Source organism: Panthera leo, chromosome A1, assembly GCF_018350215.1.
Source record: "Panthera leo isolate Ple1 chromosome A1, P.leo_Ple1_pat1.1, whole genome shotgun sequence".
Taxonomy (NCBI): domain Eukaryota; kingdom Metazoa; phylum Chordata; class Mammalia; order Carnivora; family Felidae; genus Panthera; species Panthera leo.
Window position 1 is genome coordinate 132,218,938 of NC_056679.1, and position 18,571 is coordinate 132,237,508.

Consider the following 18,571-nt stretch of genomic DNA (forward strand, 5'->3'; position numbering starts at 1 on the left):
TTCTTTGAAAGATTTTATTTTCAAGTAATCTCCACATCCAACATGGGGCTTGAACTCACAATCCCGAGATCAAGGGTCACATGCTCTACCCACTGAGCCAGTCAGATGTCCCCAAAATATTGTATTTTTCTACAGTAACAGTGTTTAGTGATGGTAAGGTAAGGTAGGGGATACACATACTGCATTTATTTGAAATCATACTATCCCTGGAGCGAATTTCTATTATTCATTAGTTATTAACAGTAATTTCTTCCTTGGAAAGTGTCTAACTTAACACACCAAATTCCTACTATGTCTAAGGCATGGTTTTTCATTATCATAGGAGGGCAAATTAGTCAAGGGACAAGTCTTGACTTCAATGAGATTACATTAAAATGGGGAGAATAAGGCAAGAAACAATATGATTATATTATGGAAAATACCTTATCTAATAAAATAATGCATTTTCAGGTCTAATAGTGTTAGTTTTACAGCCTCCCTATTTTGTTATATTGTTGTCTGATTTCTCTTCCTCTGATCTTCACTGATATTAAGCACTCTTTTCATAGCCACAGGTCTATAATTTTGTCCCTTTTCACTTTATCTTCTTATTATACCTATTTGTGAGTTCTAAGTAGTTTAGGGAAATAACCTAAAGCAAGTTTTCACTCTCCTTTGTAAAATGAGACCATCAAATTAGGTCATTTCTAATGTTTGCTCCACATCCAAAATTCTACGAAAATTGTCTCCTCTTTTCTTCGTCTCCAATTCAATTGTTTAATTTTATTCCCTTTTAGGTCAACTCTGCCCCATATTCTACAGAATATTAAGTCTGGAAAACAGGCATTTGTTAGATTCCTTTATTTGTGTAGTCTTGCTTCAGTGCTTGAGTTCTTACCAGTAGACATACACATCGGAAGGGGCAGACATGTCAGGAGGCAGAACACTAACTAGAAATAGAAACTTGTGACAGTCAAGCTTCCTATGAAGAACTGACTCATGTTACACTAAAAAGAAATCTCTGTGATCCGTAGGATTTTTTTTGATATTTTATTACAAATTTTAGAGAAAAGGGGCACGTGGGTGGCTCAGTCTTAAGCGCCAACTTTGGCTCAGGTCGTGATCTTGCAGTTCGTGGGTTTGAGCCCCAAGTCAGGCTCTGTACTAACAGTTCAGAGCCTGGAGCCTGCTTCAGATTCTGTTGTCTCCCTCTCTCTCTGCCCTTCCCCCATTCATGCTCTGTCTTGCTCTCAAAAATAAATAAAAACATTTAAAAAATTTTTAGAGAAATGATGTTGATAGTCCAAGAAGACCTGGAGCTTCTCCTATACACTGTGAGGATTTACTACCAACAGAGAAGATTTTCTTTTACTATTATTTTTTCAAAGATTTTATTTTCAAGTAATCTCTACACCCAATATGGTGATCGAACTTAAAACCCCAAGATCAAGAGTTCACATGCTCTACCAACTGAGCCAGGCTTTTAAAGACTTTCTTTTAATTATATATAGCACCTCTTTCTTTCTTAGAACCAAAGAGTAAATATTTCAGATTTCAGTTATAAAAAAGCTGTATAGCTTTTAAACTATTTATTTCCTCAAGTAAAGAAAAAATGGGAATAGTAATATCAGAATCAACAGTAATATTAATAGAATAAAATTGAGATGATGTTTACCAGTAAAAAATGCTTAATTTTTTTCAAAAGCATTTTATGCATAATACCTTGTAAAGATGTATAATATTATGACTGTTAAAAATGTTATTTTGGACAGAATTTTTGTGAAGTGAAACATAACCTGTGACACACAAATCACTAATACAATAGGAATGTACTTCAACTTTGCTTTCAGCCTTACCCAAGTTTTTCAGTGAGCTAACATGTATGCAGGTCCAATCATGTTAGGGAAGAATATAATGTCTAAAGCAATAGAAATGAGATGAAATAAGAAAGAAAAGAGTACTAGGGAAAATGTTTTGTGTTAGCAGAGACTTCCTGCCTTCAGCTATACATCGTAACATAAGAGAAAATGCAGAGTAAACAATAAAAACTGTCAGGTTATCAAATGAACTTTTATATGTAAGACTTTTTACATGAAATTGGAAATTTCAAATAATATTAAAAATACACAGAAGAATTAAAAAACAATTTTAAGTGTATTATATAGGGGAAGCCATATGCTTAAGTAAAAAGATAAATAGAAATAATTATTATAGATAAATAAATGAGCAAACATATTAACTTCCAGAACTGTGAACCAAGCAAGAGCATAAGTTTGTCTAGAGAAGTTACTCTTCTTAAGGGCATGCTATATGAGAACTGAGCCAGGTGCAATTGATGGCTATAGAGCCTAGGCTTTCAGGAGCTGTGATGTTCATAGATGCCCTGCAATGATGCCTGGTACACCTAAGCCCATATATTATAGGGTACTCTTCCTTCCCGACATTGAAAATGACCTAAAAGAAGGGGATAGCGGGAGAAAGTGAATAGGGGAAAGCCATGGTCAATGCAATGATAGACTCCTGTCTAGTCCCACAAGTATTTTATATTTCAAAGACCAAAGAGAAAATTTGGGAACAACAAACAGCTGAATGCACATCTTTATTATTTCTAAACTCAAGTCACTTTTTACAAGGGGCTTGTATTATTAAAAATATCACTGTGATCTAGTTTATGTCTAAGTTGGTATATACGGAAATCAAACATAAAATCATTCTCATAGTTTCAAACAATAGTACATTGTGTAACTTCACACAGAAATGATCTATTATAGGGAATTTTTCTCAAAAACTAATTATATAACTACATTTCTTAAAAGGGAAATAAAATGGCAATGAATAAAGTGCTTTTAATTATTCAAACTAAAATTTCCATCTGCTATCTTTTACTTAACTCTGAAAGTGACTTTTGGATGGTAAATCCCAAACCAAAGAGAAGCAAACTCAGTTATAAGATTCAATTTCTTAATGTCTTTCATACTTAATTTCAATCTCAAGTCTACTTTGAATCTTAAGAAACAACTGTATTTTGCTTTCCTCTCTACTCCATTTTGGGACTTCTCCACTCTAAGTTTGTGTCAAAGTTACAGTGTAGATGTCCTTTATAAGCTTTAACACATATTAGTTATTATTATGATGATGTCTATAAAAGTCAATGCTGGAAACACTTGTTTGATTGAGGCACATTCTGTTAGCTCACTAATACTGTGAATTGGCCATTATTAGTTTATGTTAAAATGTTAAAAATGTTAACATGTTAAAAATGTTTGGTATGTTGGGGTGCCTGGGTGGCTCAGCCAGTAGGGCATGTGACTCTTTTTTTTTTTTTTTTTTTTTTAGAGAGAGCATGAGCAGGGGAGAGAGGGAGAGGGAGAGGGGGAGGGACAGAGAGAGAGAGAGAGAGAGAGAGAGAGAGAGAGAGAGAATCCCAATCCCAAGCAGGCTCCATGCTCAGGGCAGAGCCTGCCACTGGGCTCAATCCCATAGCCGTGAGATCATGCCCTGAACCAATATCAAGAGCCTGGTGCTCAACCAAATGAGCCACCCAGGCACTCTGAACATGTGACTCTTGATCTGAGGGTTGTGAGTTCGAACTCCATGTTGGGGGTAGGGACTACTTAAAAACAATTTTTTTTAAAGGTTATTTATTTTATTTTGAGACAGAGAGGGCATGGAGCTGAGGATGGACAGAGAGAGAATCCCAAGCAGATTCTGCACTGTCAGTGCAACACTGATGCAGGATTCGAAACTCACCAACTAAACTGAGATCATGACCTGAGCTGAAATCAAGAGTTGGATGAATTGGACGTTCAACCGAGTGAGCCACCCAGGCACCCCTAAAAATAAAATCTTAAAAAGAAAAGTTAGGTATCTTAGAATTAGCAAAGAAATTAAAAGAACATCGCTGAAAATGTAAAGCATTTATCTGTTTGGTACTATGAGAGCTGTTCTCTTTTAGTCAGGTATGAGTATTAGCATAAATATTGTATTATATATTTTTTTAATAATTACTTTTTAAAGACAATTTAAAAATTATTGTTATAATGGAATTAGTATACTTTTAAGGGCACCTTTTGCTTGCGTTGTGCCATTTTTGAAAATGAAATATATAACATGAACACATAGTGCTTACATAGAAACAATGTAGAAATATCCAACTTTTTAAAGAGGCCAAGGCAAATCTGCATGATTAAATAAACTTGAAAAGTCTGTCATTAATAAATGGAATAGTGTAGATTTTTACATAAACTTGTTAAGTAGTAGATTGCAAAGACGAATTTGCTATAGGGTCTTTTTAAATATTTAGGTGTGTTCTTCTATAAATTTTTTCTTTCTTTCTTTCTTTCTTTCTTTCTTTCTTTCTTTCTTTCTTTGTGCTTTAATCACCTACCAATCTTGATCTGAACTAACAGAGACAGAGAAAGGAAACATATTCAGGACATATCAGAAGGAAAACTTAATACAGTTAGGAAGGAAAATTTTACACAGCATTCAAGACCTCTAGTTCCTTAACTGGAAGTACGAAAGAGGCTCTAATTTTAAACACTGAACATCATCATACCCTGATTAAAGAGTTTACATGCATTTTTTTTCTTTCATAAAATGAAATTCAACTCATTTGGAAGGATGGGAGATGACTGATTTTTATCCACTTTAATGACACTAAATTTTAACCTAAATCAAGAGTTCTCAAACTTTCTTGGTTCATGATACCAATGTGTCAGTAATTTTTTCACAACCCTAACCCTCCTATGCAGAAAAAGAAAAATCTAAGAGTTTTATTTATTAAGTAGTTAGGTCCAAACAACTTAGTAATAATCAGTGTGGTATATGCCCGATGTCACTGTGTTACCATTGAAAATATACAATATTTTGCTGTGCCTTTTGTGAGTCTGCTGCAGTGTTCTGGGCACCATAGTGCAGTTTGAAAAATATGGGCCTACATCAGGAAAATACAAAATAGTAGTGGTTGGAAACTATGTAAAGCATCTTAAAAATATTAAAGAGTAGAAACCAGGTCCTATATGTATAAGAATTCAGATGAATTAGGTGAAATCATAAAAAAAGGTCAATTAAAAAAACTGTTCTAGTGAGAAAGAAGAAACATATAGAATATTTTCTAAGTCTATACGCTACTCATGTACACACACACACATACACACACACACACACACACACACACACACACACACACGGCTTAAGATGACATCCAGGGAAGAAAAAGAAAAATAAATAAAATAAGCATGAAACATACAAGAAAATTTGATTAGGCTATGTAAATGTAAAAGAAAAATAATGGTAAAATTTTAAGTGGTCAATAACAATTGACCAGAAACACTCCTGAATAACCCTGTAGTATATATATGAAAAATCTCTATTTTGATCTCCAAATAAAATCAAAATTGCCTATAAAAATAAACCTGTCTCCCTCCACCTCCTCCTCAATCTTAATATAGCTTTAGCTTATCTTTTCTCCCTGACCTGCCTGCCAAGCAGTGTTCAACAATGAGATGCCTCTGATTGCCAGCAGAAACTTGACCAAAATGAGTTCTTTGGTATGCAATCTTTGTACTTTCACATAAAGAGAAAGAAAGAAAACCCTAGACAAATTTAGAGAAAATAGTCAGAAGTGTCAGTAGAGCCAACTGGAGGTCAAAGACTGTATATTTAGGGTATAAATTTAAAATTAATGTAATTAATGTAAATATTTATGTATTTCTGACTTTTCTTTGTATCACAAACAAAGCATTCTTAAGACTTTCTTTTTAACAGAACAGGTGCAAACTTGAATGCAACAATACAGCATGGACTCTCAGTTAATTGGCTTTGGAGGCTTTGCTTTAAAACATAAGGGTTGCTTCAAATAAGAGGGGGGTTAAAGAGACTTTGGGGTAGAAAGAAAATGGTTTAAATGATGGGAAATGAGAGCACATCCAGAAATGTAGGGAAGGAAATGATCATGAATACTGTCTGTTTGCATTTTGCAAAGATTCATTCCCTAATGAAACAAAAATTTTCTGTAACAATAGATGACCTTCTCTAGAACTATGGCACAAGGAGAAAAAAGAATGTTATTGTTTTTCATAAATATTGAGTTAAAACAGGAGCCATATGCCTCTGACTTATGGGTCTAAATTAAAGTTGGTTGAGTGTACAACCACTTATTCACTGTAACTCCATAAGTACCACAAAAATTTCAAATTAGAGGAAGAACTTCAGAAAACCTACTTAGCATAATTTCACTAGATCTTAGCCAAAAGACTGAGAAGCACGGTTGCAGCTAGTTTTAAAAGCATTGATTAGATGCTTATAAATGATCCATCAGGTAAAGAAGAAAGCACATAAATAAACTGAAAAAAAAAAAAAAAAACCTTTCTAAAGGCATATCCAATCTGATGGCCACACTGAAGAAAATTATGAAATTAACCGGAATTCTATTACATTTTTACTTTCTCCTCTGATGTCCCATTCTACTTTCCAACCCCAGATACTTATAAATAAATCTCATTATGTTTGCATTTAACTAGTAGCTCATTAAAAACAAAGATGTGAGTTAATGCTACTAATGGTATTTGCATCTGAATGTAAATTATTTGAATACTAAATAAACTTTCCATCAGCCTCAATGGCAGTATTTTTTTTCCTACTAAGACTAAATTTATTTAATACCCCAGTAAAATTTTTAATTTTAAGTATCTAACAGTATAAAAAGCACAGAGCAGATTTGTAGATTTCTAATGTGTTAGTACAAAGTATATGACTACATACAGTGCAACCTACAGGCAGAGGGTTGGAAGGGGAAAAAGAAGACTGTGGTTGAGGTCTAGTAATGAATAAATAAATACAGAAGTAGATATGACTCATATTATAATATATTCTACCACAAATGCTGTAGCCAAAATGTGCAAATTTTTTTTTTTCAGAATAATGGAAGATGGATGATAATGGCTAGGACTCTTACAATATACCTCAAGGGCTGTGGGAAAGCCAACCCAACCCACTATGCAGTCTTTGCACATGGTGGCTTATAGTTTGTTCAATGGCAGTATTTCTTAACCTTGGCTGCACATTAGAACTACCTAGGGAGTTTTTGAAAATCTGATGCCCCAGCCACACTCCTGACAAATTAAATCAGAATTTCTGGGGGCAAGCCTGAGCATCAAAATTTTCAATGCTCTCTAGGTGATTTGAAGGTAGGACCAAAGTTAAGAACCATTCCTTTAGGTAAAGCATTTGAAAAAATAAAACTTCAAACTAGTGAAGGAGATTTTTTTGAGTAGGGATATATCTATCATGTTGCTCTATGGAGGTGGCCAACTGGTGGTAAAGCTCTGTTCAACATAAGGGACCATCTTTAATAAGAGAGAATGTTACATTTAAATAATCACTAGACACAGGTGCCTGGGTGGCTCAGTTGGTTGAACACTGACTTCAGCTCAGATCATGATCTTGTGGCTTGTGAGTTTGAGCCCCGCATCAGGCTCACTGCTGTTACGCAGAGCAGGCTTCAGATCCTCTGTCCCCCTCTCTCTCTGCTCCCCCCCCCCCCATTCACACACTCTCTTTCAAAAAAATAAAGAATTAAAATTAAAATTAAAAAAATAAAAATCACTAGACATTCAATTTATAAGTCTTGATTTTGGGAAGTTACTTCACTTCGTTTTATCTATAAAATAGGAATAATAACAGCAATGCCTAGGCTCATGGTGCTGTTGATTATGATCAAATATAACAGGGTGCCAGAAATGTTTTATAAACTATAACATTTTATTTATTATTACATGGCTGAGCAGTGGAACCATTTATCATTAAAAAGACTAGCTATAAGGTAGATTACAACTGTAATATGGATTACCACCTCAATGATTTGTCACTTTGTTTTAATAAGCATTTACTTTATGAAATCTAAGTGTCTGGCTCAATGTTTCTCAAAGTATGGTTCCTGAACCAGTAGCATCAGCATCAGTAGCACCTGGATACTTATTACAAGTGCAAATTCTTGGTGTCTATTCCAGACCTACTGATTCAGAAATTGGAGGCAGAACCTAGCAATCTTGTTTGAACAAGACATCCAGGTGATTTTGATGTTCAAATCTGAGGACCACATATCCAGCCAAATATTAGGAAAAAGCAAATATGTATGACTAAAATCAAAGAATGAATACATAATATTTGTTATTTTAATCTTTAAAAGCTGTACTGCAAAGATACAGTGGCATAAATTACTACTTTAAAGAAAGCCCCTAAATCTCTGTATTTAAAAATAATACAATTCTAGGGGCGCCTGGGTGGCTCAGTCAGTTAAACGTCTGACTACAGCTCAGGTCATGATCTCACGGTTCATGAGTTCAAGCCTCACATCAGGCTCCATGCTGACAACGTGGAGCCTGCTTCAGATTCTCTCTCTCTCTTAGAAAATGAATAAAACATTAATAATAATAATGATAATAATAATAATATAATTCTCTCTACCCAGCCAACTTTACCAACTAACACATTAATCATGAATATAATGGTAAGATATAAATTTGAGAATCAGATAAATCACAGATTTATCTGTGCAACACTCTGGATAAGGAATAAAGGAACAAAACTCTAGGAGGAGTTAACAGTGGTTCAGAAGATAGTTACGTTTTAATTCAGTGGACTTGGATTTCTCTCAGGAAAAGTCCCAACTGTATCTTAAAAATCACCTTTATCCTGAAGACAACACCCCATAGCATCTCAATGCTCTTATTCAGGCCAAGGAAGTGTTTCATCATTTACTCAGAGAAAAGACCATTACTTAGACTGAATCACCAGCAATGTTTCCTACAGCACTAGATTTGTCACTGGGTCTGCTAAGCAACAGAGAAAAACAGTCTCAAAACTTCTTATCTTAAAAGATATCATAAGAGAAATCTATCAACATCATTCCCAAATTCAAAGTTTGTCATTTACCAGTAATAAAACATATGCAGGACAGTCATAGGTGAGGACACCAAGAGTCTTGTGAGATTGCAATAGAAAGTTCTTTGAGACCTTTCTTGTTTAATCTTTTTTCCATTTTTAAAGGTTTTGGTGTCCTCAAGACACCCAACACCACCCTAGAAAGATCAAAGTGAAACATCCCAATTAAGAACTGCCACCTCCTAAGAAAATTAACAATTCCAAACTCTCATTTCCTACACTGGAAAAAACTAGCACGAATAAATAATTGCCAGAATAATTAGTTCCTTTTGCTCATCCACTCATCTACAAACCTTTCTTGACTGCCTAGCATATTCCAGATAGTATTCTAGGTGCAAAGTGAGTCTAGAGAGATGCACAGATGTCAGTGAGGGAGGAAGAGATTCTAAGTGTCTAGGATTCAGTTTCTCAGTCAACCAAATCAGTAGTACTCAAACTCGAGCAAGCATCACAATCACCTGGAGAGCTCGTTAAAACATAGACTGTGGAGGCCAATTCACAGTTTCTATTCAGTAGGCCTGAGGTGGGGCCCCCAAATCAGCACTTTCTAATAAATTCTCAGGTGATGTTGATGCTGCTGGTCCAGCAACCACACTTTGAGAACCACTTACCAAGCAAGACAAATGGCAGCTCTTCACACTATCCCTGCCAACAAGTACTGTACGTGTCTCTTCCAAAGAAGGCAATGGCCTCATGACTGCTGTCATAATCACACACAAGTGAGCAGAATTCCAGTTGCCAGAACCACCTCAAATGTCTAGGACCAGTGGCTCCAGAACAAAACGAAGAAGTTCAAAAAACAGAAAATTCTCTTTCCAGGGGCTTTTCTCCCTCTTTGTTTTTCTTTTTGTTTTATCCCCTACCACAAGAAATCATTTTTGTATTATGATTTCTCGATGCCAGTGTTATGGAAAAGAATAAAACTCCTTTAGATTTTTCATACATCTCGAATACAAAGTTTTTCTTCTAAATTCAGTTCTTACAGCCTAACCCCCACCCTTTTTGTTGAACTATCTCCTTTTTGAACAAAAGAATCCTAGGGTTAGAAGGAACACTGAGAATTCACTTAATCCCTCCTTGGCCTCAGACAAGACTGTGTCTAAATCATCCCCAAATATAGCAATTTTCAGTACAAAGACGAACAGGCACTAAGAATTTCTCATTCAACATTCTGTCACAGAATTGAAGATACTAATATACTTTTCTTCAACCTTTTCTCCTCTGAGCTAACCAACTTCAACAGTTAGACTTTCCTCATTAGACTTCCTAAACTTTATTCTAACTCTTCTTTAACAACTTTATCCTACCTTATGCTTCAGGGTCTTAATCATGTATATACTGATATCATAAAGACTTTTTTTTGGTATGTGAAAGGGATAAGTTAGCTTACAGATTGAATAAAAATGAATTTATTGGAACAAAGAAACATATCTGTATAAATGCCACCAAAATATAATAAAATGGCATTCACTTGAACAATTAATTTCAAATATCCTTTATTTTATTAAAATACATAGTAATGCTTTATCATTTTTAAAACTTTACAATATAAATCACTAGCCATTTCACACATAAAATGGGTGGGAACTAGAGATCTTCTAAAATAAGCCACAAATTATATATAACCATGTTTTATGACACCTCACATAGGAGAAGAAATTATTATTATTAGTAGTAGTAGTAGTATTAATTTGTGGGTTTTTTGATGTTTTATATACTGCTTACTGCTGAAGTTGGAGTTATAGCTAAGCAATGATTTAATTCTGTATGAGTCTGAAAATATTGAACATATTATATAATAATCTTTCTGAGAAAATAATTTCTCTGATTCCAGCCTTGAGAATCAGAGGTGTTTAGAAATTCAGTGAGTACCAGACAAGATAGGGTAAAGTCCACGTTAAATCATATGTTTCTGGGCAGTTTAGAAAGGGAACATAGGTAATACATTGTCAATGGGGTAAAATGGGGTGATTCACTTTACTTCTATTCCTCCCATTCTAAATATCACTACTCAAAATCAGTCTTTCTTTTTGGAATGGTGAGGTACTCTAACCCAGCCTAGGCCTGACGGATAGGGTTGTTTCCTCGTCTATTGGGACCAAGGTGTACGGTGGAGGCGATGCATTTAGTCTCCAGAGAGAAGGAAGATGCTGCTTGCACAGCACTTCTACTCACCAGTCCATGCAGCAGCAAGGGTGTTGGCTTTGAAGGAAGCCAACTGTCCTGCTCTCCCAGCCAGAGGTAAAGAATTGCATTGGTGGCCACTAGAGGGAGGAGGATTAGGAATAGAGTAAATTGTGGGGAAAAGGCACCCATGAAAAACGCACATGGGACAACCAACACATCACCAACCACCGCCTAGCAGCTACCTCTCTGAGGGACTATAATGGGGTCAGCATACATCATCAACCCAGAGACCCAGACACCAGGAATTATTGTAGTATCCCAGTATATAGCCCCTTAACTTTGATGGCTGGAGAAGGGAGTTTGAATAGGTTTGTGGGAAACACACAAGCACACAAACACAAACACGCTAGCACACAGACATACATTCTCATCCCCCATTACAAGAAGTTGCATCTGTGCCGTCTGATTCTTGCTCATTTTCTTATTTAAAACTCTTGATGTTCTTTACCAAGAATGTGTTCACGAAAAGCAAACAGCCCACCTTCAAGATAGTCTTGGGAGAAGCACCAGCAGAGACACTCATTGTGCCAAGATGTATTTTACCAACAAATCTGTACAAATTACACGAGGTTAAAAACAAACGGAATATAATATAATTAAAGCAAAGTTTCTTTTGCTAAATTACAGCTTGAAGCAAACCTGCAAGAAATGTTTCCAATTAGCTTCTTTAGCAAACACAAAGCATAGCTCAGAATATATTGTGCTTTCCGTCCTGCCCTCTGGGTGGGCTGCCTAGTGGGTGTCTTACCTCCAGCACAAGTAGCTGAGCATTCTGACCAAGGCTGATGATTCCATGTAAAGCCAACTTCATTGTCTCCACTGCCAGTACGAGTGATGGGAACATTGAACTTATACCTAATTCCCAAATTTTGTTCCTGAAGCAGAACCTGCCATTGAAAACAACTGGTGAAGATAGTTAAAATACAATGAGGCTTCATTCAGATATTTATCATTTCTTTTGAAGAAGAAAATGTCATAAAGTAAGTCTCATAGGAAATTTAAGATAACTTTTAGAACACATGCACTTATATTGAATTTTCCTCCCCCCATTTTCATGGGTAATTTAGAGACATTTCCCTCATCTGCCTTGTTTGGTTATAAAAATATTATTCAAGCAGGCACTGAGAAAATAGTCATATGAAAAGAGCAATATGGCCTAACCTTACACAAATTTTATATCCTTAGGCAAACCATTTTATCTTTATTAAGATAAAGATTTTTATCTTTAATTTCACCACCTGTAAAACAGAGATAATAAAGCCTGCTCCTCTGTATCTCACAGGGCAAATAACAAATAGTAGAAATTAAGAGGCAAAGACACATTTACCATGACAATGAGATTTTCCGAGGTGGGACCTAGAGCTTCCAAGGATTCTGGTTCATCAGTTGGTCTCTTGTAGTGAAAAGCTGTCCCAGCAACATCAAACTTCCTAGGCCAGTCAATAGTCCAGGCGCCATTAATATAGTAATCATCTCCTTCAGATTTCAAAGCTAAAAAAAAAATCACAGTCTACCTAAAAATGTGAAACCTCATTTACCACAGTGCCCCTTATTAACTGCACTGGAGTGTACAATGAATAGCCATTTCCATTTTAGAGATGGGATTCTTGACCATTTTCTTTCTTTCTTTCTTTCTTTCTTTCTTTCTTTCTTTCTTTCTCTTTTTATCTTTATTTTTGAGAGAGAGAACGAGCAGGGGAGGGGCAGGGAGAGAGTGGGACAGAGGATCTGAAGTGGGCTCCTAGCTGACATCAGAGAGCCTGATGTGGAGCTTGAACTCACAAACCATGAGATCATGACCTGAGCTGAAGTTGGACGCTTAACCCACTGAGCCACCCAGGTGCCCCTTGACCATTTTCTTAAGTACAAATTAACATGATAATTTTCCATGTGAATGTCAAGAAGGTATTAATGACATTTATAATGTCATTAATGAAAAGAAAGGAAAAATTTACCTGGAATAAACACATGGAACTAGCAAGAGAAAATATAACAAAAGGAATAATTGGGGATGAGAGTGAGAGTAGGAAGTAGACTTTCTTGTCTAAAACTTAAAATGATAATTATGTGAATATGAGGTAAAGAGAACTTGTGGTATTGTCACACAGACAAATAGAACAAGGAGCCAAACAAACAGTTAAGAAATAAACCGAAGTGAATGCAAACTGGTACAGCCACTCTGGAAAACAGTATGGAGGTTCCTCAAAAAAGTAAAAATAGAACTACCCTACAACCCAGCAATTGCACTACTAGGTATGTATCCAAGGGATACAGGTATGCTGTTTCAAAGGGGCACATGCACCCCAATGTTTATAGCAGCACTATTGACAATAACTTAAGTATGGAAAGAGCCCAAATGTCCATCGATGGATGAATGGATAAAGACAGTGTGGTATATATATACAATGGAGTATTAGTCGGCAATCAAAAAGAATGAAATCTTGCCATTTGCAACTACATGGATGGAACTAGAGGGTATCATGCTAAGCGAAATTAGTCAGTCAGAGAGAAAGACAAATATCATATGACTTCATTCATATGAGGACTTTAAGACACAGAACAGATGAACACAAGGGAAGAGAAGCAAAAATAATATAAAAACAGGGAGGGGGACAAAACACAAGAGACTCTTAAATACAGAGAACAAACAGAGGGTTACTGGAGAAGTTGTGGGAAGGGGGATGGGCTAAATGGGTAAGGGGTATTAAGGAATCTACTCCTGAAATCATTGTTGCACTATATGCTAATGAACTTGGATGTAAATTAAAATAAATAAAGAAAGAAAAAGACATAAAAAAAGAAACATAAAAAAAAGAAATAAACCCAAGTACATATGGGAATTAGTATATGACAAAGGAAATATTAATTGACATGATATGACAAAAGAAACATTAATTAGGGAAATTAGTAAAGGAAAGATAATAAGAAATGGGACTAAACAAAAGACTAACCTTTTGGGAAAAAAAAAAGGAATTGCTGAATTTATATCTCATTCTTTACATGCAAATAAATACCACAATCCACTCTTAGGTATAAAGCCAAAAGAAATGAAAACAGATACCCAAACAAATATTTGTATACACATGTGCATAGTAGTACTATTTCCAATAGCCAAATGTGGAAACAACTCAAATACCCACCAATTGTGGCATATATAATACAGTGGAATACTATTTAGCCATAAAAAGGAATGAAGTATTGACACATGCTTCAATATTATGCTAAATGGAAGATATTTCAAAATATTTATCAAAAATATTATGCTAAACCAAAGAGGCTAGGCAGAAAAAGTCATATACTATATGCTTCCATTTTTATGCAATATCCAGAACAGGTAAATCCATAGAGACAGAAAGCAGACCGGTGGTTGCCAGGGGCTGAGGAATGGAGAGTAATTGCTTGATGGACACACAGGGTTCCTTTCGACACGACAAAAATGTTTTGGAATGTACTAAATGCCATTAAATTGTTCATTTGAAAATTATTACATTCTTATATGAATTTCACTTCAATAAAAACAATGAAAACATGAGAGAAAAATAAATGCCAGATGGGTAAGTATTTAAATGTAAACACAGTTAAATAATAAAATGCTAGAAAGAAAGTGTGGGAGAACTTAAAAAAATAACATTGGGGTATGAAAGCTTTTCAAGCATGACAAAAACCTCAGAAACTATAAAGAATGTTTAATAAATATGCATGCATAATTTTTTAAACCTCTATAGAAAAATGATGAATTAAAAAGTTAAAAAATATGTGATTGGAAAAAGGGTCATTAGCTCTACTATACAAAAACACCTATAAATAAATAAGATGATAATTTTGATAATGATTACACAATTTGACAATGACAAACATGACAGCTTAATTTTTTGTTAGCATGATACCTTCTTCAAAAACTTTATCAGGCCAGATGAACCAACAGGCCAAAAGGAACTAAAAGGGTCCTGGTGCACAGAGCCTCTGAGTCTCTGGACCTCTGCCATGTGTCTTTAATACTATAGACTATTTCCATTCCTCCAACCCTATCTGCTTGGCAAATTACTTGTACTTTCTTGACTTCATATATGTTGTGAAAATTCATTTAATTGTCAAAAATAAATTGAATTAATCTTATGAGATAGGAACACACAAACCAATTTTAAGAATTATTTAGTCTTAAATTTTTCTTGTACTTTGACATTTTTATTTTTGATTCTTCTAGTAGTTTTTGTCTCATTTAACACATCAATTTTACTTAGACTATATAAAATATCTGAGACTGTATAATATGAAGTAGTAAAAATAAAAATAAAAACAACCCCACTACTGCCAGAATCTTTGAATTCTCCTTCAATTTTAGCTCTCATTTCCCATTTTCTCAACTAGTTAATGAATGGATCCTAACTTGCTTTTGCTGGTAGTATTCTACAGTCCAGAAAAATACCAAGCATTTAAGAAGAACTGAATAAGAATTTACTGAATAAGAGGGGCGCCTGGGTGGCTCAGTCAGTTGAGCAGCCGGCTTCGGCTCAGGTCATGATCTCACAGTCCGTGAGTTCGAGCCCCGCGTCGGGCTCTGTGCTGACAGCTTAGAGCCTGGAGCCTGTTTCAGATTCTGTGTCTCCCTCTCTCTGACCCTCCCCCATTCATGCTCTGTCTCTCTCTGTCTCAAAAATAAATAAACGTTAAAAAAAAAATTAAAAAAAAAAAGAATTTACTGAATAAGAGATGTGGCATTATGACAGATCATTATTAAAGGGAAAAATTTGATGTTAGAAATCTTATTTTTGAGTCTTATCAACATGGAAAAGAATCCAAAATTATAGTATAAAAATAAAGACTTTTTCTTAAATAAAGGAATGGCCAGATAATACTAGTGTTCTACCTAAAGAAGCATTCTAGATATAGTCTTAGTTTTCAAAGATTTAAGTCAAAGGCAATATTTCCAGGGGAATGAGAATCCATCCAGTTTTCACCAGGGGTTCCTGAAGAGTTTAAATCTGTCTTAAAGGATCAAACATCAAATAAATAGAATTTCCACATCTTCCCATGTTGAGATAAATGGTACTGGACTTGCCATCCAAATGTAAACAACCAGAAAACTCACAAAACATATGAATCAGCTGTTCTTAAGATGTTGCCCAGGACTGTGACACAGATAAGAAGACAAACAAGGTGAGTGGTAGAGGTACTTTCTGTCAGTGTAGAATGGAAGAACCCAAGCAAACCATGGTTGTCTCACTGAGCTAGAAGAGAGAGATCAGACATTGGGAAGGCCAAGAGAGTTGGAATTTGCAGGACCAGGGATCTAGAGCAGAAAGAGGGAATCTGTTTCTGAAGAGCAATCTACATATGCACAGGAGAAAATTCCACAAAGCCAGACCCCCCCCAAAAAAAAAAAAATCCTACTAGGGAACCATAAGCAGGAAAAAGTCCAGCGCAAGAATTCACAGTTTTAACCACTAAGACATTCAGGAGAGACACAAGAAAAATCATGCCTTTTTTTAGTAGGGCTGAGCAAACTCAAGAATAAAAGATCCTCTGCACTTACCCAAACAAAGCTCAAAAACAAGTCTCAAAAGATTAGCTCATCTACAAGTTATTTAACACTATTTAAAGGAAGAAAACAAAATCCAGACTCTCAAAAAAATTCATAATGTACAACATCCAATAAAAAATTACTACAAATGGAAAGAAGCAGGAAAATATGGCCCAAACCAAGGAAAAAGCTAAGTAAAAGAAATAGACCCAAAATGACAGAAATTATGGAATTAGCAATGACTTTCAAACAGCTATTATAATATACTCAAGGATTTTAAAGGAAAACAAATATAGTAACAAGAAACTAGAAGATATATATAGATGGATGCTCAAATCGATACAAAGAAAGGAACCATGCCAGATAAGGTAATTATGTAGGTAAATAGAAAATAATTTTTCTTGTTTTTAAATTAAACAAAAGTAATTGGCTCTTTAAAACTAAAATAATGACAATGTATTATGCAGTTTATAACATATAGAGAAATATAATGTATTCAAAAAAATAAGACAAAGGATGGAGGGAGACAATGGATATAAACTATTGTAAGGGTCTTGCATTATACAAAAATGGCGTAACATTATTAGAAGGTGTACTGTGATAAAGGTGAATTTTTACATGCTAGCATAACCATTAAATAAAACAAACTATATAACTAATAAACCACTGGTACGGATCAAATGGAATGGTATAAAACACGTGCTTAACCTAAAAGACAAATAAGAACAATAATTGGGATAAAAATACATAAAACAAATAGAAAAATAGCAAGATGGTAGACTTAAACTGGATGATATTGATAATTACATTAAATATAAATGATCCAGACAAGGGGTTGGCAAAGTATGACCCACCACCTGTTTTGTAAAGAAAGATTTATTGGATCACAGCCACACTCATTCATTAATGTATTACCTGTGTCAGCTTTCACACTACAATAGGAGAAGTAAATAGCTGAGAAAGACTGCATGTCGTATAAAGCTGAAAATATTTATTATCTGGCCTTTTACAGAAAATTGGTCAACCACCATGCCCCCAATCTAGAAATTGCAATTAAAAAAGCAAAGATTGTTAGACACAATAAAAAAAATCAAAATCAACCACATGTGGTCTACAAGAAACATTTCTTCAAAGTTTTGTTTTCTATTTTGAGAGAGAGAGAGAGAGGGAGAGCACGTGCACACAAGTGGGGGAGGGGCAGAGAGAGAGAAGGAGAGAGAGAATCCCTCTACACTGATAGAGCCCAATACAGGGCTTGAACTCATGAACTGAGAGATCATGACCTGAGCCAAAGTTGAATGCTTAACCTACTGAGCCACTCAGGTGCCCCTACAAGAAACATTTTAAATTCAGAAACATCTACATGTGAAAAATGGATGGATGGAAAAAGATTTGCCATGCAAACACTACTTTGGGTGAAATCTGGGTGGCTATATTATTATCAGACAAATAGACTTTGGGTCATAGATTATTATCAGGGATAAAGAGGAACATTTGATAATAAAATGCTCAATATATCAAGAAGATACAATAATCTTAAATGTCTACACACCTAATAACAAAGTTGCAAAATAAATGACACAAAGTCTTACAAATTAATGTGAGAAATAAGCAAACTCACAGTTCTTTCAAGAGATTTCAACATGATTCTATAACTGCTTAAACAAGGGAGAAAATAAGTAAGAATATAGAAAACTTCAACAAAACTATTAACTGATTTAATCTAACTAACATTTATGGAATGCTAAACCCGATAACACCGGAATATATACTCTTCTCAAGTGCACACGGAACATTTACTATGATAGACCATATGCTGGGCCATAAAACAAATCTCAACAAAAGAATGAAAATCATACAAAGTATGTTCTCTCTCCATATGAGAATTAAACTAGAAATCAGTAACAAAAAAGATCTGGGGAATCCCCAAATATTTAG

At 35.0% G+C, this 18,571-nt stretch overlaps 1 protein-coding gene across 1 annotated transcript in view; it reads right to left on the minus strand.

Annotated features, from left to right (window-relative positions):
• The window catches only part of ADAMTS6 (ADAM metallopeptidase with thrombospondin type 1 motif 6), a 295,715-nt gene that overhangs the window by 44,181 nt on the left and 232,963 nt on the right, over nt 1-18,571 (minus strand). Inside the window, exons 18-19 of the mRNA XM_042940219.1 lie at nt 12,440-12,603; nt 11,861-11,999 (exon numbers count right to left, since the gene is read on the minus strand). Of these exons, the coding sequence (XP_042796153.1) occupies nt 11,861-11,999; nt 12,440-12,603 (303 nt within the window). The remainder of the gene's footprint in view (nt 1-11,860; nt 12,000-12,439; nt 12,604-18,571) is intronic.